The following is a 21,767-nucleotide window of genomic DNA, read 5'->3' on the forward strand; positions in this document are numbered from 1 at the left end:
TTAACCCGATTTTCTTTTTATTTACAGATATTCCCCTAACAAGCCCAGGTTAATCATCATCATCGTGAATTTAATGTTAATTGTCTTTGCTTTTCGTTTTTTAGTTACCGTAAACTGGGGTGTAGTTGATCAGTGGGGTGAACCTGATCACTCAATTACCCGCAGATATCGACTTTCAAGAAAGTTACCATTCCATTTTAATGGTACCTCATGGGATGTCGAATGGTTAAAATATAGCTGTTGCTTCCTGGAAAGTCGATATACGCGGGTAATTGAGTGATCAGGTTCACCCCACTGATCAACTACACCCCAGTTTACGGTAACTTAATATTGGATTTTGTCGCTAGGGGCAGACACTCTGTTCCCTGTGCATTTAATTGACGTATAAAAGATAATTGTAAATTTGAATTAGTTTCTAATGTATATTGTTTTAATTCTGTGTTTCGACCTTGGACCTCAGCGTCCAAGAGGCGCTTTTAATTTTGGGCTAGTGCTCGTCCACGCCCGCCAATTACTAACAGTTAAATGAAACAAAGGGGATAATTCCGGCCTACCTGCGTGCGCTTTAGACACTATCGGGCAGAGTACTGGGCCGCCGACACCCCTTCGTACCTATAATCCGGCGATCTTTCAGGACAGCAAACCAACGTCGACGATTGGCCAGCAGAAATCACCTTCAACGAACAAAACCTGCTCAGGTATGTCAGTCATGGCCAAGAACACACACACAAACGTCACACAAAAATTAACGCTCAATGGCGAAGGATGATATACATTTTGATGAATTCAATTGTCCTGATGTTTTAATTTGAGTTATTTTCCTTCCTTTTAAGTTGACAATTATCAAATAAATTCATTTTAAATACTTTTCTTCGTTCATTTGTTGTTTTTTTTTTTTCAGTTTGCTTAATTACGTTATTTGTAAATTTCCGTTTCAGTGTGTACGTTTTAGTGTATAAAATTTAGTGCGTTTTGGGTTTTTATTCAAAATAGCGGTCATTCGAAGAAGCTCGTGAGATAAGAGTCGTCAAACGGTCGGGCAAACTTCAAAAGCCATCGCGTTTTAAAATTCTCTCGAGCGAATGCGACGAACGGTTACACATGGTCCTGCATAAAGTGAAAGGTTAATATCTAGTCCTACGAGTTTACCGAAAGCCAGCAACACAATAATTTGATTCAACGTGCAGAGGCACCGTCATTGCTTCAGAAGCATTGATGGTGACAAGGACGCATTGCACGTACAATACGACCACTGCCCAAGCCACGACGTCAAGATTATCATAGAAGACCTAAACGCTCAGCTGGACCAGGAGGAGTCATGGTCGGGAAGTTCAGTGACCTTGACGAACGAAAACATCGATTTCACAACCTCCAAGAATTTCAGAGATTTATTGATAAATTTATGCTTGGATTACTTTGGAAGTTCCTCTATATATTTTTAGGAATTTCTCCACGGATTCCTGTAGATGATCCATCAAAGATATCCTCAGAAATTTGTCTTAAAAAATTCTTCGACAATTATTTTCAAAACTTTCTTGAGGGAATTCTTCGATAATTTCTCCATGGATCACTTCACAAATTCTCCTTGAAATACTTCCACACATTCTTTTGAAATTTCACCAATTATACAATAAGAGTTTGGTTTTCATGGATAGCTTCAAAAATTCATTTGGTTTTTCCTTCAGGAATTTTAAAATCAAGTTTGCCAGACATTTTCAAAGAATTCTCTTTGAAAATTTTCAATGGATTCGTACAGAAATTTATTCTCCAATTGCTGTAGAAATTTCTTCAATGATTCCTTCAAAGATTCATCTATGGACTTTTCAAGAAATTTGTCGACGAAGTTGATTCAAAAATCTTTATTAATTCTAGAAATATCTTTGATATTCATTCGGATATTTCTATCCGGAGGTTTCTACACAAATTCCCCCAGGCGGTCCTTCAGAAAAAATGCTCTTGGGTTTGGTGTAGACGTGTTTCGAGGGATTCATTCAAAAAATATTACTTGGAATACCACCTGACATTCTCCTTGGGATTTCTTCTTATTTTGTTCTTAAATTCCTCCAGGTATTTCCTACAACTCCAAAACTGTCTCCCAGAGCTTCCTTGGAAAGCCTTTTATGCGTTGCTTCCAAAATAATATTCTTCTGAAAAATCATCGGACACTTCCTTTCTGAAAGTTTCAGTCCTTCAACATTTTGTGCATACATTCATTAAATACTTCAATTTATGACTCCAGAAATTCCGTCATGATTTTTTACAAACGATTTTTCAGGTTCCTACAAGTTATCAAGAGATCTTAAGATCCAGAATTTCTTGCAAGAATTCCTCTAGAAAACCTTGCATAGACTTTCTCAAAAAGTAATCCATGGATTCATTCAGAAAATCTTCCACGGATTTCTTTAGAACAGCAAAATCCCATCAAAAACTTCTCCATAGTTTGCTTAAGAAATTATTTCGGCGATTCCTTAGGATGTCTCTAAGGGTTACTTAAAAATCCTCTAGAGATTTTTCGGGACAAGAACATACCGTCCGGGGTCATAACGTCCCGGTCCTATGAATGCGTTGCTATAAGAATTAATGATAAAAAGCTAATGCGTTATGGAATGCTTTGTTCCTTCTTCCCTAGGCTACTTCAGCATGCTAGGATGTTATGCCATAGAAAAATGTGTCATAAACTGCACATAATCCCATAACAGCAATATTCGACAGAGGTAGGTGTTGGAGAAAATGGATCTCTTTGCCGGGGCCCGTAGCGTAGTGGGTACACGTTCACTTCATAAGTGGGTGATCATGGGTTTGATCCCAGCCGCGGCACTTGCCATTTTTCGTCAGTTACTCTTCCCCCCGAGAGCAGCTGACACCTGACCCTCTTCTGAGCATATGCTCTAACGGATCCGGAAACTTGGATATCGGCTAACGGCAACTCATAATGGACCCCCAATCGGACTGGAAATGGAACATAAACCACACAGCCGTGCTCATCATTCTACCATGGACAGGGTAGAAAAGTGACAGCAGCGCAAAGGCTACCAGTTCGAATTAGAATTAGTGGAATTAGAATAGAATACATTTAGGCGCTGTACAAAGTGTAAGTGCAGCCGCCAATTGGAGTCGCTCACACAGTGCCCTAGTGGCTGTAAATTAGGTTAAGTGGTTGAAGAATAAAATAAATGGATCTCAAAGTTTGCAACTTCCGCAGCTATGAAAATATGCCAAAATATCAAAGAAAAATCTCATAAGTTCTAAATCAATAATTTAGCATTGTAATCTTTTTCAGCACTTCGTGATGCTCGACCAGTACACAGGAAATTATTTAAAGACAAATTCATGAACTCCTTTACAAACACTTCAAGGAATTCTTTCAGAAAATCTTCGAAAATCTTTCAGAGATTTTTTCAAGTGATTTTTTAGAGAATTCTTAAAAAAAACTGCTCCTTAATCAATTGCTCCAAGGAAAATCCTCAAGGGATTCCATCAGAGGTTCTTCAAAAGATTGTTTCGGAAATTCCTCCATCGTTTTTACAGAAATTAGAACAAATATTTGTTTATAAATTCCTCCAGGTATACAATGTATTTTTTCAGTATTTTTTTCAGATTTTGTTCTAGAATTTCCATAAAATTTTACTGGACCACTGGCTGTTAAATGTGTTGTTTGTTGTCAGTCTGCAGAGGCCGCAAGGTCGAAGACGGTGTAATTGTCTTTTTTTTTAATATATCTCTTTATATTTCTACATTAGGAATTAGGAATTTTTCCAAAAAAATCCTTCAATAATTTAAATATGAAATGTCTCCAAGAATTCTGCAAAAATATCTAAAGTTGTTCCGTTACGTATTCTCAAAGAGTGTCTCAAAGAGTTTCTTTCAGGAATTCTTTCAGAAAATTCATCTTGAACTTTTTAAGGAACTTTGCTTGTATCAGACATTCCTTCAAAAAAATTTGTCTCATTCAAAAATTTCTGCAATGAAAATTCTCCATGGAAACATTCATTTTTTTCCAGAGATTACTTCACAAATTTATACAAAGATTGTTTCACGATTTCCCTCGAGTATTTATTTTTCTTCCTCATAAATTCCTCCATTATTTCCTTCAAAGATATCTCTGAAAATTTCTGTATGGATTCCTCCAGAAATCCTTCAGGAAATTTTTATAGGCAATTTCTCCAAAAAAAAATTCTTCATTTAATAACTCATTAGGTTCTGTAAGGCCTTTTTTTCAGATGTTTTTGTTGTTTTCCTTCAAATATCCTTCTGAGAGTTCCTTCAAGATTTTTTTTTTATCAGAGATATCTACACAAATTCGACTTAAGGTTTTTTTTTCATAAATTTCTTTATGAATTTATTTTGAATTATTCAAATCTATTGGGGACTGTTAAAATAAGTTTTTCATTTGTTTATAAAAATTTCAAATATGTATTTTTTTCTAAAATTTCCCCAAGAATTCGTTCGGAAATATCTTCAAAGATTTACTGAAGTATTCCGAAATTTTAACAGTGATTTCTTCAAAAACTGTTCCATTGATTTTTTTAAGAAATTTCTTTGCGGATTCTAATAAAAAGTCCTAGAGAAATTCCTACAATAAAAATTGTTAGAAACAGCCTTAGCGGTTCTTTCAGAGATTCCTCCAGAAATTCTAGAATACACTTATTCTTCGATTATGTCCACATTCTCTTAGCACATTTTTTTGCTTAGCATAATTTTACTAAAGATCTAATTCTCCTGCTCAATCAAAGATGGATTTGTTATCGCTTTTCTAATTTAGAAACATTAAGTGAACCTGAGTGATCTTTCAAATTCAAGTGGTAAATTAAATTTATTCGTTCCGAACCGATTTCTATGCCGATTCGTTCTTCAGCTTGCATGTTTTGGTCCAATCCGTTTCTATTGCATTCCGATAACTTTCGATTGCGCGATGTTTGGTGCTCAATCAGAATATTTCGCCAAATACCGACCGAAAAAGGCCCTCTGGAGCTCTTGTTACTCTCCTGAAATCCCCTAGATCTTCCTTGAGAGCTACTTTGTCCTCTTGGTACATCATGAAACGCCTCTGTAGCTTCCTATTACTTCCTTGCAGTCCCTTAGGACCCCCTGAAATGCTCATGGGTCCACCTTAAACGCTCTTCAGACCTTTGAAGCGCCCTGAGAGTGTATGGAGCACTTTTACCTTGCAGTTTTATCTAAAAGTTTGCCGAATAATGTGGAGATCACACACACTTACCAAGGTCTTGACAGAGCTATGAAAGCGATTCTCCACGGAGTGAGTGAAACTTACACTCACTGCGTGGAGAGAGCTCTCACACGACTTAAGTATGCGTGTGCGACCCTTACTTTATTTAGCCAACTTGGAGGTAAACTACAAGGCAAAAGTCCTCCATACACGATTTTCTAATTGTACAGTTCTGAACTGAAATAATATCAAGTGAGTGTAACTCATTGAAAGTGAGTGTTCCCATCGCTACCTGTTACCCACCTGAGATCTTTTAAAATGACTTTGAGACCTGCCGGTACCCCTTGTGATGATTTCACCAATTTCTTATTATCTACCCTCATAACGAGCACTAACGGATACATTCGTAGGTAAAATGTTAACTGTAAGTCTGAAAAGGATCTCGTGATTAACTGCATAACAGGTAATCCTATTCAGAAGGTAGATGTAAGAGAGAAGGTAGGATAACATTCATTCTACCTCTCACATATAAGTACGATAAAGAGTAATAAACAGATAAGTCTTGATCAACACGCTAAGAAAAAGTTACTCTGGAATGAGTAAGATTCACACACAACTGAGCTAAACTGGAACAGCTCAAAAAATGAGTAAACTGCATTTCCAGCGATAGCGCTGGCCCAAGTGCAAAAATCCAAACAGTTTAAGCCGTATAATACTCTTCACATCAGCAAGAATATTATACAACTTAAACTGATGAGATTTTCGCACTTGGGCCAGTGCTATCGCTGGAAATAAAATTTACTCATTTTTGAGTTGTTCCACTTTAGCTCCAAAATGAGTGAATTTTCTGACCGTGAAGATTCAAAAACAATTGTGTCTACAGTTTCACATCACTCTCCCTGAAATGGCTGGCTTCAACCCCGGAGGCCAGCCAAGATAATTACACCCTCCTATCATCCTTTGGAACTAATATGCCCCTCTTTTTCTTCTCCTTCTTCATCTTTTTTGGTGTGACGTCCCAACTGGGACAAAGTCCGCATCTCACATCTTTACAAAAAGTTCCTGGACCGACCGGAAATCGAATTCGTCACCCCTAGCATGGTCATGCTAATACACACGCCTTTACAGCTATGGCCTTCACATTCCCTAAAACGCCCCTGAGACCCCCTGGTACCCTTCTGAGACCCTTTGAAATGTCCCTGAAATTCCCTGAAGCGTTATTGAGAACCCCTAGAACTTCCCTAAAAGCCCCTGTGGCCATCTGAAACGCCTTTAAAACCCTCTGAATCGCCCCTAAATCTTTGGAACTCTTATAGAACATACAGGGAAAAAATGGAAATTAAAAGACACAGCATGTTGATTAAAAGAGTTGTGAGAGAAAAACCGCGTTCTGGGTTCGAACCCACGACTCTGTATTCACTAGATCGGCGCTTTAACAAACTGAGCCGCATAACAGGTAACGATTCAGCAGAATAGAAAGCCAAACTGACTCCGAGCCCATTCACAGTTACATCTCTTTTTTCGGCATTGATGATAACCTCAAAAAACGCCCGTGATTGTTATTTCTAATTATGTCCCCCGAAATCCCTCTAAGCCTCCTCTGAGGCTTCGTGGAACCCGTCTGAGATCCCCTCAAAGGCCTTTGAAGCCCTTTGGAGTCCCCTGGTGCTGAGGATAAATAGAGAGCAAGAAATTACTACGTCAGCACAGCAGATTATGGCCAAGACCAACAGCTGAAGATAAATATTGGAGCTGATTGATGAGTTCATCATGGGCTCAAAAGGGTTAATCTGCCCTATCCACAGAGAAGGAGATCATTTGCAATTTGAAGACTTCCGCGCCATCACCGCTTTGAATGCTTCCTACTAGGTGCTATCTCAGATCTTCTAAGATAGCGTTGTCTGTCGTAAAACAAAAGGGTACGTGGAAGTTTATCGAGCCGGATTCTTCGACGACCGGTCGACAACGGACTCCATCAAATCCTCCAGAATGCTCAATGCATCAGTGAGCGTCCGTAAATGATAAAGCATTTTTGGGTAGAGGCGGGAGTTTCTAATTTTGCTACGAGTCAAGAATTGAATGCGCATTATCAGTGGAATTCGTATTGTAAACATGTAGTTAATCTTTTGGTAACCTTTTCACAAAGGTTTTTATTACTATTCTGAATGAGCTGGAAGTAAAGTGAAGACTATGGTAAAGCATCGCACCTGTAACTCTTAATTTTTTTCTGGTAGATTTCTATTTTCTCATAACTTAAAGTAAAACATATATATTAAGGCAACATTATCTAAAGCACATCCGTAGAAAAAAATCAAAATCACATTTTCCTCATGCCGACATCCGGAATTTCCCAGCTCAGCTACGCAAACCCTTCGCCGAAAATATGCAACTAACAACAAACGCACCGGGCTGCTCTTTCCTTTGTGCCTCCTCTCCACTGGACCAAATCGCCAAACTCTGTCCCCATTCTTCAAGAATGCGAAAGAGTTCAGATCCCCAGTGCACACGCACGGAGCACAGAAAACACCAACATCGAGCAGAGCACCAACCCACAAAACACTTTCCTAACCTCAAATCTGCTTTTCCTCCTTCGTTGGTGCTTGGTCGGAAGGTTTCCACGCTCGACAAACATTCCATCATCATCGCATCGGGAAGCTGTAGTGGGTTACGCACTGCTTCCAAGCTGAACCGGACGGAGTCGAATCGAGTAAAAGGAGAACGTCTCGTCGGCTATGTCAGTGACATCCAACCGCCGCACCACACACATGCATGAAAGTCGTAGGATGTTGGGGCATGGCATATTACGAATGGCATCGGAGACGACTACGGTTCCATGCATGCTGCATACTTGTATGGTTCATGGTTTTGCGACACCGACGACGACGGCGACGACGACGACGACGGAACGCATATATGAATGTGCCAGAAACAAAGTGGAACCGCTTATTTTTAGCCTCGTAAACTGGCCCGAGAATGGAGGTTAAATACCGAGGAAATGCTCTGGTGATTTTTGGGCGAGGGAAGGAAGCTCCCCGAGGGAGGGTCACCAGTGAGACTCTTCTTGGGAATGCATATGTGAGAAGGAGTTGCTCTGTTTTGGAGTAGGTATGTCTAATTACTAAAATTGATTCAGACAAGAGTTGGATTGCGAATATTTAACTATTAATCTTCTAATTTTCGAATCCAATTATTGATTTGTTCAATTCTGGGAAACTGTTTGTGACAATCGCTGCAAGTAGGGTTTTTGAAGTCATTTTGGCTAATAACGAATGCATGGAAGGTTATTATCACGTTGGGAACAACTCTCTGAAGAAGTGTATGCTTTGAAATGCTCTGAAACGCCTTGAACTCCTATCCTCTGAAAGCCTGTAATGCAACCTGAAACTCTCTAAAACCCATATGAGACTGTCTAAAGCATCTTGGATCATCTGAAACTACTCTGGAATCCCCCAGAAACTCTCATAAAGCTCACTCGATAGCTTGTGAAACCTTCTCTTCTTCTTTTTCTTCTTTATGGCTCTACGTCCCCACTGGGACTTGGCCTGTCTCGCTTCAACTTAGTGTTCTTTGAGCACTTCAACAATTATTAATAGAAGGGCTTTTTTGCCTGCCATTGCATGAATTTGTATATTGTGAGTATTAAACTGATTCTAAAAGCAACTCCGTAGCTGGTTTTTGGGTTGGGAACAGCTTTAGCTGAAATATTTAATCGTAAATCAAATTCATCTCCTAATAGCATCACATATCATTCTACTTACAATTTTTCAGTTTTTCTTCCTGTTTTCCTTTAGGCTAGTTTTCAATCCGTTCTAATAGTAGGCTTTAGATCTAAGTATACAAAATAGGTTTAAATACAAAGTATTTCACGGATATTTATATATATTCACTTCGCTAATTCAATATCAACTCAATCCTGCTTATCATCATCCCTGACGTCTACCACCACATCTGCAGTCACTGTCAAAGTTGAAGCATCCCTCGCACAGTACGTTCCATGCGACCCCTGTGCTGCTTTGTCACATGTATTCGCGGGGGGTACTCGTCGTCACATTCCCCCGCCCGTAAAGCGCTCTCCTGGTCAGATTTACGTTCCTCAACGACGTCGAGTAACGCCAGTTTTACTACCGGCCTGTGAAGTACTCCTTTAAAAGTCTACACCCACGCTTGACGTACACGTCCGTCTCTGCCACAGACTACACGTTCCACCTTTCCTCGCAGCCACTGACTCCTTATGGTTCCGTCCACGACTAGAAACAAATCTCCAACTATTAGATCCCTCACCTCGTCGAACCATTTTGAGCGCCGGGATATGACCGGGAGATACTCCTTCAACCATCGTCTCCATATACCGTCTGCCAAATGCTGGGCCAGCTTCCATCCGCTCCTCAATGTCGAACGGAAGTTCACAGATTCGACTGGCAACTGCTTTACTCCGCTTGAACTGCCGAGCAGAAAGTGATTAGGGGTTAAAGCCTCTTGTTCAGCACACTCAAGCGGAATGTGTGTCAGCGGACGGCAGTTGATCATGGCTTCTCTCTCGATTATCACCGTTTCTAGAACTTCGTCATCTGGCCGACGTTGAGTCTCCAGAGTAGTTCCGACCGCAACCTTAACGGAACGGACCATCCGTTCCCACACTCCTCCCATATGTGGGGCCCCAGGAGGGTTGTAACGTGTTTTGGAATTGGTGAATACGGTCGCAATATGATGATTTCGCTCCTCTATCTCGCGCTTAAGTTGATTGTCGGCTCCGTGAAAATTCGTCCCGTTATCTGAATATATCTCCGCCGGAGAACCCCTTCTAGAGACAAACCGACGAATTGCCATTACACACGACTCAGTTGTCAAGTTATGTACCACTTCCAAGTGCACGGCTCTGATAGTTAAGCAGGTGAATAGAGATTGCTGACAGCTCGCTTACCAACACTAGCATGACCGACCGCCATGCTGTTTGTTTTTGTTGTCATCAGGAAACTCATAACCGCAAATTGATAATCAAAATAAACAAAAGATTTCTGTCGCGACTTTTTTAATGTAATGTTGTTCCAAGTCTTGTTTTTTTTATAATGCCAGTAGTGTGCAGTGTAATTTCTTGTCGGTGTAACAACCTTACATCTGCGGAAAGCTTTTTTTGCTTCCCAAAAGTGCGAAAAAACTCTACAGAAAACGGCAAAGCGCTGGTTCTAAAGCGTGCAGTAAAATGGTTGAAGGCGAGTGGGTGCAGATGGAAACCAAACATGCGTATTTGTGGTCATCATTTCGTGAAAGGCAAGCCGGCGGATCTACTGGCAACAGATGATATTGATTGGGTTCCAACCTTACTCCTTCCGTCACACCAGAATGGCCCGCTTTTTATCCCAAAAAATGTGGGAAGTGATGTTTTGACGGGATGTGTTACATTTGCATCCCCGGATCCGGAGAAGACCGAAGACGTTCAAGTGACTCGCACAGAAGTAACAGAAGATGATCTTCGTCAAACATCTCCACCAACGCAAGGAAATGTGGATCCAAATACAATAGAATATCCCGAGGAATCTCCAATCAGGCTGTACGAATGTTGGGAGACCTTTGTTCCGGACGACAGGTAGTAGTTTTATTTGAATTAATTTTAGGGTATATCAAAATAATCATTGATCATTATTTTTCTAGTGGATTTATGGAATGTGAATTAGATAATACCAGTGCTGATAATGTCACCCAAAGTATGTGCCCGGATACATTTAAAGAAGATGTGTGCACTCAAACTGATACCAGCTGGATACGTGATTCTGCCGAACACGAAAAAGTGCGCAAAAAATTATTGAAGGAAAATGACCACCTTAAAAGCTCCATCGAAGGACTGCGGATGAAACTATCAGTCGCTGAGGAAGCAACTCGATATTCAGTCAGAGCCCTGGAGAGTGACGATCGCAAATGTAAATACATTACCGGGATTGCATCTGGTCGTGTGCTGCGCTTACTCTACGAGGCTCTAAAACATGACTTACCGAACACCGAGCCGAACACCGCATTCCCTGACACACAGGAGCAAATGTTCATCTTGGCTTTACGAAAGATTCGCCTCAATGAGCCATTCTATACCCTTGGGCTCATTTATAATTTGCATCACAGCACAGTAGCCGATAAAGTTTTCCAAATTGTTCATCGTATTTATCCATTTATGTCCAGATTAGTTAAATGGCCATCGCGAGAAACCCTTAAAAAGCATATGCCCGCGGCTTTTCGAGAAAAATACGGAGATCGTGTTACTATTATCATTGACTGTTTCGGTACAGTTTCTACAAGCACCACAAAACCGTTAAAATACTAGCTGGGATAACCCCTGCTGGTAGTTATGCATTCATTTCTGAAGCTTTTGGAGGTAGAATTTCAGACAAACAGATAACATTGATGTCTGGAATTCTGGATTTTATTGAGGAAGGCGACTTTGTTATGGCCGACAGGGGTTTCCTCATCGGAGATTTACTGGCTCAAAAGAATGCCGTCTTAAGTGTCCCAGCATTCAAAAAAGCAAACCATCAACTCCAGCCGGTGGACGCTTGTGTTTCCAAAGATCTCTCTGCGTTGAGGATTCACGTAGAGCGACTTATTGGGTCACTTCGTCAAAAAGTACTAATGCTATCTCATCAAATCCCGATAACAACCTTACAACGCTGGAATAATGGAACTCCAGCTCTAGATCAAATAGTAAAAATTGCAGCTGGTATTGTTAATCTGTGTCCATGCATCGTTCCCCAGTGAAATGTTCAAATAAACGTTTTGATTTGTTATTTTAATGCTTTTATTGTTTATTATTCTAACAGTACTTGACATCACAATGGTTCTGTATAGGCCTTATACAATAGCTCCGGAAGAATAACTTCGTTGAAAAACGTCACAGCTTTTGCACGACATGCTTCCCAGAAGGCATCATTTTTTCTAACTAGAAACACAATATGTTTGGACTGCGACCAAACGTAAAAATAACCAAAACAAGCGTTTGCAATATGCACTTGCATAAGAGCTTGATAATAATATTTGTGCTTAACATTTAGGCAAATTTCATTACTATCGTTAAGAATTAAAAATGAATCACGCATTTTTAACAATGTTTCTTCGAAAACTTCTGGCTGAACGCAACTTCCTACATAAGGACATTTAATCTCTACAGTAATTTTTCCGTGGCAGTCACAGTAGATGATTCCGTCAGGAGATGCCCCAAGGCAAGGGTTTTGTTCTGAAATAATGAACCCGCTTGGTTCCTTTCGCGCATTGACATGTAGATGAGCTACACTTTGAAATAGTTTATCAAATGCTTTTGACTCATTTACTTTTCCGTATCGCGTTGCAACAGTTTGGAAATTGCCGAGGTTATCGTAGCAGATACGCTTAATCAATGATTTAGATGGGTTACACATATTTGTTCGTATTACATCTTTGAGTACCGAAGCTGTGATACGTCCAATACGAAATTTCTTCCAAGTAGAGCTTTCACTTTGTTCAACGGTTAGTTTTTCTATGCGCATTAGGGTTTCCGGATCACTTTGCATTGAGGAAGCAGTCAAATTCACCACCCTACTTCTTTCAGCTGCTGCAGCACTGCGAAGAGGAGCATCAAACAGATTTTCCAGGAAATATTCGTTGAAATCTTCTTCGATTTTCGAACACTGTTCACATGATGCACATTGGTAACCCTCAGTACCACAGAACGAGGACATAGCTGCCACGTTCAATCCTTCGTCTTGAAGGGAACTTAGAAGTTGCACGACTTTATCGTTGCTGGTGCCTGCCGCTTCTTCCTAAAACCGTCGAATTTTACGTCCAAACGATATATCTCTCACCTTCTTATAAAGGTTTTCTTCGGGAACTACTGGAGGTTTCTTCCAATACGCCAGCAGATCTGTAACCGAAATCTAGAAAACCCAAAATCAGACAAACTTTTATGTTTAATTTTTTAAAGTTTACCTTTTTTTCAGCAATTTTTCGACGAATGTCATCCAGAGCAAATAATGTAGCGCCAACATGGGAGCACGTCTCTAGCAAACCTATTGTGCAATCGCAGTGTGCTGATAGTATTTTGCCAGTTTTCGCCACAATAATCCACGGTTTCAATGGAGTTTTTTCTCAAATTGAACGAGTGCAACACTTTTCCACGAACAATAAACACATCGTTTATTAGCTTTCCACTCACGTTTTTTACCCAACCTTGTTGGAACCATAAATTGGCTTCCATGCCCTTCCGACAATCCTTCGGACAACCGGTGAACGGGTTCGTTTCGACAACCATGAAATGGTAAATTTCAGCGAAACTAATGTTTGTCGGTATCTCCATCGGGGAAACTTGGACACTATAAGGGTCAATCGAACCACAGGTTCTGATTTTTTCGGCATATCGCTGCTGTGCTTCAACGGAATCCTGTAAAAATGCTCGTTAATATCTTAAATTCACAATGAAATCTAACAAAATTACCATAACGAAAGATGCAAGGAAAGATGTTGATGTCTAATCGCGAGATTTCCAAACAAGAACAGCTGCTTTTGAAAGAACTGTCAATCGTTGTTTTCATCGTAGAAATTTGACACATCATACGAACCCAGTGAAAAAAAAACGGAAAACATCATTTTTAGCACTGGGTGCAGCAACCACTATAGTGCTATCCACCGCTTGCAATTGTTTCGTCCTGCTCTCACCAATACTGGCCCGAAGTAGTCTATGCCCACGAAGGTAAAAGGGCGTACAAAGAGTGTTACCCGTGCTTCAGGCAAGGGTGCCATTGGTGGGGAACGAGGAACGGCACTGCGGACACGACACTCCATACATCCACGGGACAATTTTGCGATAAGCGAACGTAGCTTCGGAATCTCAAATTTTTGTCTCATTTCATTAACAATAGTCTCACGGTTGGCATGTCGGAAGCAGCGGTGAAACCAATCTGTAATGAGAAGACTGATTCGATGATCCCGAGGTAGAATGGTAGGGTACTTAGCTTCATCCGGTATCCAAGAAGCTGCACCAAGACGACTTTGTTTACGTAATATTCCGTTCTGGTCAATGAATGGCCACAGTTTATGTATGCTGCTTGATTAAGGAACGCCTACATGGAAATCCTCTGGTCTTCCACTGGTCTTCTGCAGCAATTGAATTTCTGTACCGTTGAACCCTCGTTGCGCCTGTTTCCATAATAATTCTTCCGCGGCCTTCAACTCCCTTTGTTTCAATGCACCACGCTCCAAGGTCTCGCCTCGTTGAGACCGTTGAATGTTCTTAACGAATCGGTGAACGTATGCCGTTGATCGAAGAAGTCGTTCCCATCTGCTGAAACGATCGAAGTCCACAAGTTCATTCGCTGCAGAAAGATGCACATGGCACGAACGGAGTTCTTCTTCTGTAGTCAGAATAGGTTTACTTCTTTGGGGCCAGTTTTCTTCTGGCTGTTGAAGGAACTCCGGTCCGACGAACCATGGGTTGGCCGGATCAATTTGTGGTCCGGAGCCCCATTTAGTGGCAATATCCGCCACATTCAGTTTCGATGGAATCCATCTCCACTCGCTAACTTCCGTGCTCGAAAGTATTTCTCCAATCCGGAGCCCCACATACTGATGATAGCGACGCTGTTCAGAGTGAAGCCAAGCTAGCACCGTCGCCGAATCAGTCCACAGGAATCGTTGTACTACAGGAAGGCCGTGCATAGAAATTACACTGGTCAACAGGCGAGTTCCTAATACGGCAGCTTGGAGCTCCAAGCGCGGGATCGTTAACATTTTCAGTGGTGCCACCTTGGATTTTGCACCGACCGCGACGAGATTCCACTCGGAAGTACGCTACGCGAGAATAGGCTGACTCACTAGCATCGACGAATACGTGCACCTGAAGTGACCGGTACACCTCCGCCTCCGCTGTGGGGAAGTAGTAGCGTGCTATCTGGATTGAGCTAAGTTGATGCAGAAGTTTGCTCCACTGGAGCCACCTATCGTATAGCCGCTCATTGATTTTGTCGCCCCAATGAGCCCCGGAAGCCCAAATATCCTGCATAAGGACCTTTCCGTGTATGAGATAGAACGCAATCAGTCCAAGAACGGATTCAACACCTTCTGATTTGTCCAGGAATAGCGATTTGTCAGTATCTTCGGATTCTTCTCCAACTTCAACAGCTATTTGAGAGTCGTTTGATAGGAAATTGCGCAACTCAAATCCACCTTCGTGATGTATCATCTTCACTTGCTTGCCAACCAAAACAGCCTCCGCGTGGGAATCAGAACTATCCAGATAGTCATCTACGTAGTGATAATGGTGTATCGCGTACGCAGCTCGCGGATATTCATCAGCATTCAAATTTTTAACATATTGGGCTGAGCACGGAGAGCTGGTAGACCCAAAAGTCGCTACGTCCATTACAAATGCTTTGGGATGGTGGTCAGCATCATTTCTCTACAGAAACCTTTGGTACTGTCGGTCCTCTTTCCGAATTCGTATGCGATGAAACATCTCCTTGATGTCAGCTGTCAGCGCGTAGCGGTATTTCCGAAAATGACAGAGTATGGATGGAAGCGAGGACAGCATATCGGGTCCCTTTAGAAGGGCGGAATTTAGGGAAACACCTTGAACTGACGCCGTCCCACGTCAGACGAATCTTTTTTGTTTTTTTTTTTTTGGGTTTTTATGGACTCCCAGGGGCAAATAACATGTTTGACTTGGCTGCACAGCCACCAACTCTGACTCGGAAGCTACATGAGCATATCCCTTTTCGAGATACTGCTGTATTTGAAGACGAACGTTGTCGTGCGTCGTTGGATCCTTGCTGAGCTTGCTTTCTAATGCACGAAGCCGTCGGGAAGCCATGCCGCAGCTGTCAGGAAACTGCACATTGTCGGTCTTCCATAGAAGGCCCGTCTCGAAACCAGTTGGAACTCTGCGAGTAGTCCTTTCTAATATCATGCGAGCTCTTTTATCTTCGTCAGACTCCAGAACTTTTTGGAGACTTGTAACGCCAGAATTTTCCAGGGTGAAAAAATCACGTACGATCTCACTCAATTCTCGATTCGGATCGGTCCATCCTCCAAAGTGAAACCCACAAATTACTGACGACGTTGGTGCCTGTGAACATCCATAGATACTCCACCCAAGGCGGTTTTTTTTACCGCGAAAGGATCCTTCCATCTTCCTTCTCTAACTTTCAGTGGCACCGTGAGTTTCAAATTGTCAAGACCAATGAGGATCTCTGGGGCGACGTTCATATAATCCTGCAATGGCAAACCTTTTAGGTACGGGTACCTCAAAGCCAACTTCCCATAACACATAGACTGCGATGGTAGCAAAAGTCCACCTACAGTCCGAACATACGTTAGTTTGAACCGTCTAATTGATCCTGCTCCGGAAACTTCCATACAAACTCGCTGGGTTTTAGACTCGCTCCTCTTTGTGTCTCCAGTCCATTGAAGACTCAATGGTTCTGTGGGACCATCAATTCCCAGCTGCTTAGCGATGACGTCTTCTATAAGGGTAAGCTGGGAACCTTCGTCTACGAACGCGAACACGTGAACTTCGCACCCGTTCCCATATAAAGTGACCGGCATGGTTCTGAAGAGTGGTCCTGCCGTCGGCTGCAGCTCTTCTAAATGGTTATTCAAAACGGCCACATTTGACGGTCCACTATTAGGGTGCAACAATGTATGATGTCTCATTCTGCAGTTTTCAAATTCGCATCCTTTCCATGTTTTGCATGGCCATCGCCCGTGTTGATTTAAGCACGTCCTACAGAGTCCATTCTGCTGTACTATTTTGTACCCTTCATCGATCCCCATTTGTTTGAACGTGGAGCAGTCCCAAATCCTGTGTCCTTCCACGGTGCAGACCACGCAACATTTCTTCGACGTCCGTTCGGTTGGGGCTTGTGATTCAGAATGGGCATGTAGAAACGCTCGTTCCTTTGGCTTCGCCTGGTTCGTCTGTTTACTGGATTTTTCGGGGAAAACATCATCCGCTACCTCATAGGCCAGCTCCACCATCGTGGACATAAACTTTCCAAATGCAGTTAGATTTGGCTCGTGCAGTGAGCTCTTATACGCGGCCCACTTTAAACGGTAGCCCACGGGAAGCTTGGTACTAGGTCGTGAAGCAACGACGGGTTATTCAAATGGGAAACTTGTCCAACATTCCGTAAGTGCTCGACCAGGCTGTCAACTGCTAATGCAAATTAAATGATGCTGTTTGCCCTGGGGGGGTTGGCAATTGGCGAATGCCACCTGTCATCACACGTATCAGCGTTCCGGGACGCCCATACCGCATCTCCAAGGTCCGGATGACGTGGGGAACGCTGCCAGGGCATAGCAATTTGCTTCGTACTGTTTCTAATGCCTCGCCCTTCAAACAGCGCTGCAATCTGACGAGATTCTCATCTTTTGAGAAACCACACCACACCACTCTTCCGGACTGCCCGAAAACGGCGCGAGAGGTCTTTGCCCATGACCTGGCGTGCTGCAAGTTGTCGATTCGTTGGCCCACATACTCCTCCGCTGGTAGACAACCACCTCCGTGTGATTTTGAAGCGTTGGATTCGGTTTCGAACACGTCCTCTACACGATCGTTTCTGGGTTGACCTGGCGAACGATATTCTCGTTGCGTCCGAATATTGAAGGCATCAACTCTGGAATCTTTGACCGGAACATCGATACCGCTTCTATCAAGATCCAAATCGGCCAGCTGCTGTCTTAAATCTGGTTCGATCCCAGAATGATGGGGTTGATGTAAAGTTTTTATCGGAATCTTGTTGTGTGCAATATCGGCATCGGGAAAAAGTTCGTTGTTTCTTTGACGAGACGGTGGGCGCACCTCTGGAGCTGCTCGTGATTCCCGCTCGCACATTGCACCTGGAACGATGGCTGACGTGGACGGTTTAACTATTCCCTGCGACTGCCGGCCTGAATTCTCCAGGCACTCCCACTACGCGTTTCCTCGAGTCCGCAACGCTTGGCATTTCGCTTGTACGACTACTGCCACACTGCGATATCTGTCGTACCAGCTTGGCCTTATCTTCCAGGGATTGTAGCCATCTGTTGCTTCCGATACGCCAGTTCTTCAGACATCTTGCACTCCAAAAATTCCCTCTCATCAGCAAGCTTCCTGGCTTCGAATGCCCTCACCTTCTCCTTCAGTTCTTGCTCGTGCTTCAGTTGCAAATCCTTGATCTCCTTCTCCGCTGCTAATACTTCTTCCTGAATAGGCTGTTGTTCTTCTAAAACCTGCATCTCCATCGCCAATCGCGCACGCACACTTGATGTAACACTTTTATCGCCAATCGTCTTCTTCGTCCTTCTGGACGTCTTACTCCCAGCCGTTGACTTACCAGATCTTTTGGTGTCCTTTTCAGGCACCGCCAGCTTGGAATTCCCATTCGATGCTACTTCACCTGTCTGGATAGCCGGAACGTCTTTGGTTTGCTCCTTAACATGGCCACATTCGCCTTTCATCAGGGGTTCGCAGGTCGAACAGTACCACTCCCGATTCATCACTTCGGCATTTACTTTCGCGCATGAATAATGGTACCAAATCTGGCACGAATCACACGTGACCATATCATCAAATGAATCCTGTCGATCACAAGCGGTACAGCTCCTATGGGTCTGGGAATCGTCCCCTACTTTTGCCATTGTTCCGATACACACCGGTATGAAAAATTCTAAAGGATATTAAACTGATTCTAAAAGCAACTCCGTAGCTGGTTTTTGGGTTGGGAACAGCTCTAGCTGAAATATTTAATCGTAAATCAAATTCTTCTCCTAATAGCATCACATATCATTCTACTTACAATTTTTTCAGTTTTTCTTCCTGTTTTCCTTTAGGCTAGTTTATAATCCGTTCTAATAGTAGGCTTTAGATCTAAGTATACAAAATAGGTTTAAATACAAAGTATTTCACGGATATTAATATACAACTGTTTACCTTCACCAGTAGCTAAATTATAATACGGGAAATAAAGAAATTCTTCCAAATATTTGGTGTTTTCTATATGCACAATCTAGAATTCACTTCGCTAATTCAATATCAACTCAATCCTGCTTATCATCATCCCTGACGTCTACCACCACATCCGCAGTCACTGTCAAAGTTGAAGCATCCCTCGCACAGTACGTTCCATGCGACCCCTGTGCTGCTTTGTCACATGTATTCGCGGGGGGTACTCGTCGTCACAGTGAGGCAAACACAATGATACACTTTTCCCAGGGAGTCGAGAAAATTTTCCCGACCGGAACGGGAATCGAACCCGCCGTTTCCGGATTAGCGATCCATAGCCTTAACCACTAGGCTAACTAACCCAATTTTTGCTCTCTTGTTTGATATTTTAAAACTAGTTTTCAATTTGCTGTCAGATTTTGCTCGGGAGCACAGCACCCTTACCATACCGAGTCTACACGAAAGCAGTGTCATTGTTTTCCAGTTTTTTTCTCTTCCACCTCACCAAAAGCCGAAAACCACAAACCTTTCCAATCAACGACGACGCATTTTTGCACAGATTCCACTTTCCAGCGCACCAAAGACAACCTAGACACAGACAGGACAAGGCAGCATCACCTATCTTTGAGCTGAAGCTGGAAGCTGCCACCGAACCAAAAATACAAAATTTCGATAAGAATTTTAGCCAAGGAGAAATTCCAAAAACCGCACCCAGCAGGGGAAAGAGTCGGTCGCTTCAAGGAGAACCGCTCGATGCGTTCTTGTCCCGGAGACGCCCAAGTGCCTAGAGTTGGCGAGGCTGCGTCGTTGGTGTCGTCCTCGTCATGTCGCTGTGTGCCTGCCAGTAGTCGTCGAACAGAGCTCATTGGTAGGTGCTTTGATGTGAGCCTAGATACTCTTTCTACTGAGATTCTCGAGAAGAAATCGAATCTCCGAATTCCAGTGGCAGCAAAGCAACATCGCAACGGCTGCACTTTAAAATCAACAAACATTCTTTTACGGTGCTGCTGGGCGGCTGTGTGTGTGCGCGTCTGTATGTGAGATATATTTTTGACTCGTTTTTCTTAGAGCGGAAATACCTATTTTAAAATGTTCTTGTCATACCTCGGAACCATTTTCGCCGATTGGTTCTTTATCGAGTGGTAGGCTGCTTGCTGGTAAGGAATGCAGCATTCTTTCGCTTCAAAGAATTTCGGTAGTGATGAATGTGAAGTGAATTTCGTGTATGTGTCCAGGTCATATGTGGAATACGGTAGTTTAGAAACTACTTATTTCACCGGTCAGACTAAGTCCTGAGTGCCCTTTGGTGTACGTAGGAATCGTCTCCATTCTACTCGGTTCATGGCTGTGTGTCTCCAGTGCCGCACTCTGCGAAGCGTCCGCAAATCGTCCTCCACTTGAACGACCCACCTAGCTCGCTGCGCACCACATCTTCTTGTACCGGTCGGATGACTCTCGAGAACCATTTTAGTCGGGTTGCTATCGGACATCCTGATGACGTGACGTGTTTTTTTAATTTATTTTTTATCCGCATTAACGAGATTTCTAGCCCTGGGATAGTTCATCTCGGGACCCACGCTTTACTTCCCTCTCATTTCGCGACTTTGTCGGGAGTGGGATTCGATCCCAGGTCCTCGGCGTGATAGTCACGTGCTTTAACCATCTCACCAGGTCCGTTCCACGCAGTTCGTGATTCATACGCCTTCTCCAAGTCCCGTCTTCCATCTGCACTCTGCCGTAGATATAACGCAGCATCTTCCGTTCGAAAACTCCTAGGGCGCGTTGGTCCTCTGCACGTAGAGTCCATGTTTCGTGCCCATAGAGGACTATCGGTCTAATCAGCGTTTCGTAGATAGTTAACTTGGTGTTACGGCGAACTTTGTTCGACCATAGAGTTCTGCGGAGTCCAAAAGGAGCTCGAGTTCATGCCACATGAATTTCCCTGCTGGTGTCGTTGTCGACGATGACCAGTGAACCCAAGTACATGAATTATGTAACCGACTCGATTTCATCACCATCGATAGAAATTCAGGATGGCGGGTGCCTCCCTAGAATTCTTTGCCATAATGCAGTTTGTCTTCGACACATTAATAACTAACGATTCGCCTGGCTCCATTTTAGTCGGATGTACGTTTCCGCCATCGTCTTAAATATGTCTTCAGCGAAATCAAGTAGCTGAACGGATTTTGTGAAAATCGTTCTACTCGTGTTTATCTCGGCTCTCCATATAACACCCTCTAAGCAATGTTAAACAGCAACCATGAAAGACCATCATCTTGCCGTCGCCCTCTGCGAGATTCGAAGGGACTTGAGAGTGTCCCTGATACTTGAACTACACACATCACTCGATCCATCGTCGCCTTGATCAATCGAATCAGTTTATCCGGGAATCCGTATTCGTGCATAATCTGCCATAGCTGTTCTCGGTCGAATGTATCATACGCCGATTTGAAATCGATAAACAAGTGATGTGTGGGCACGTTGTATTCGCGGCATTTCTGCAACACCTGGCGGATGGCGAACATCTGGTCCGTTGTAGCGCGTTCACCCATAAATACAGCCTGATATTGCCCCACGAGCTATCTTGCAATTGGTGATAGATGTCGACTCAAAATTTGAGAGAGTATTATGTAGGCAGCGCTCAGTAGTGTGATCGCGCGGTAGTTCCCG

At 42.8% G+C, this 21,767-nt stretch overlaps 2 protein-coding genes across 4 annotated transcripts in view; one reads left to right on the forward strand and one right to left on the reverse strand.

Annotated features, from left to right (window-relative positions):
• LOC109406630 (uncharacterized) overlaps window positions 1–21,767 on the reverse strand; it is a 688,592-nt gene that overhangs the window by 585,931 nt on the left and 80,894 nt on the right. The window lies entirely within an intron of this gene.
• Window positions 7,216–13,132, forward strand: LOC109401158 (uncharacterized). The gene is made up of 2 exons (XM_019674000.3): window positions 7,216–10,751; window positions 10,817–13,132. The coding sequence occupies exons 1-2, from the start codon at window positions 10,234–10,236 to the stop codon at window positions 11,475–11,477; spliced, it is 1,179 nt and encodes a 392-aa protein (XP_019529545.3). The 5' UTR covers window positions 7,216–10,233; the 3' UTR covers window positions 11,478–13,132.

Source organism: Aedes albopictus, chromosome 1 (genome assembly GCF_035046485.1).
Source record: "Aedes albopictus strain Foshan chromosome 1, AalbF5, whole genome shotgun sequence".
In the NCBI taxonomy this organism is placed as follows: domain Eukaryota; kingdom Metazoa; phylum Arthropoda; class Insecta; order Diptera; family Culicidae; genus Aedes; species Aedes albopictus.

Excerpts from the sequence above, each read along its gene's own strand:
- LOC109401158 (XM_019674000.3), top strand. The coding sequence starts at position 10,234 with ATGCCAGTAGTGTGCAGTGTAATTTCTTGTCGGTGTAACAACCTTACA. Across the intron at positions 10,752-10,816 it reads ACCTTTGTTCCGGACGACAG|TGGATTTATGGAATGTGAAT; the intron begins GTAGTAGTTTTA and ends TTATTTTTCTAG.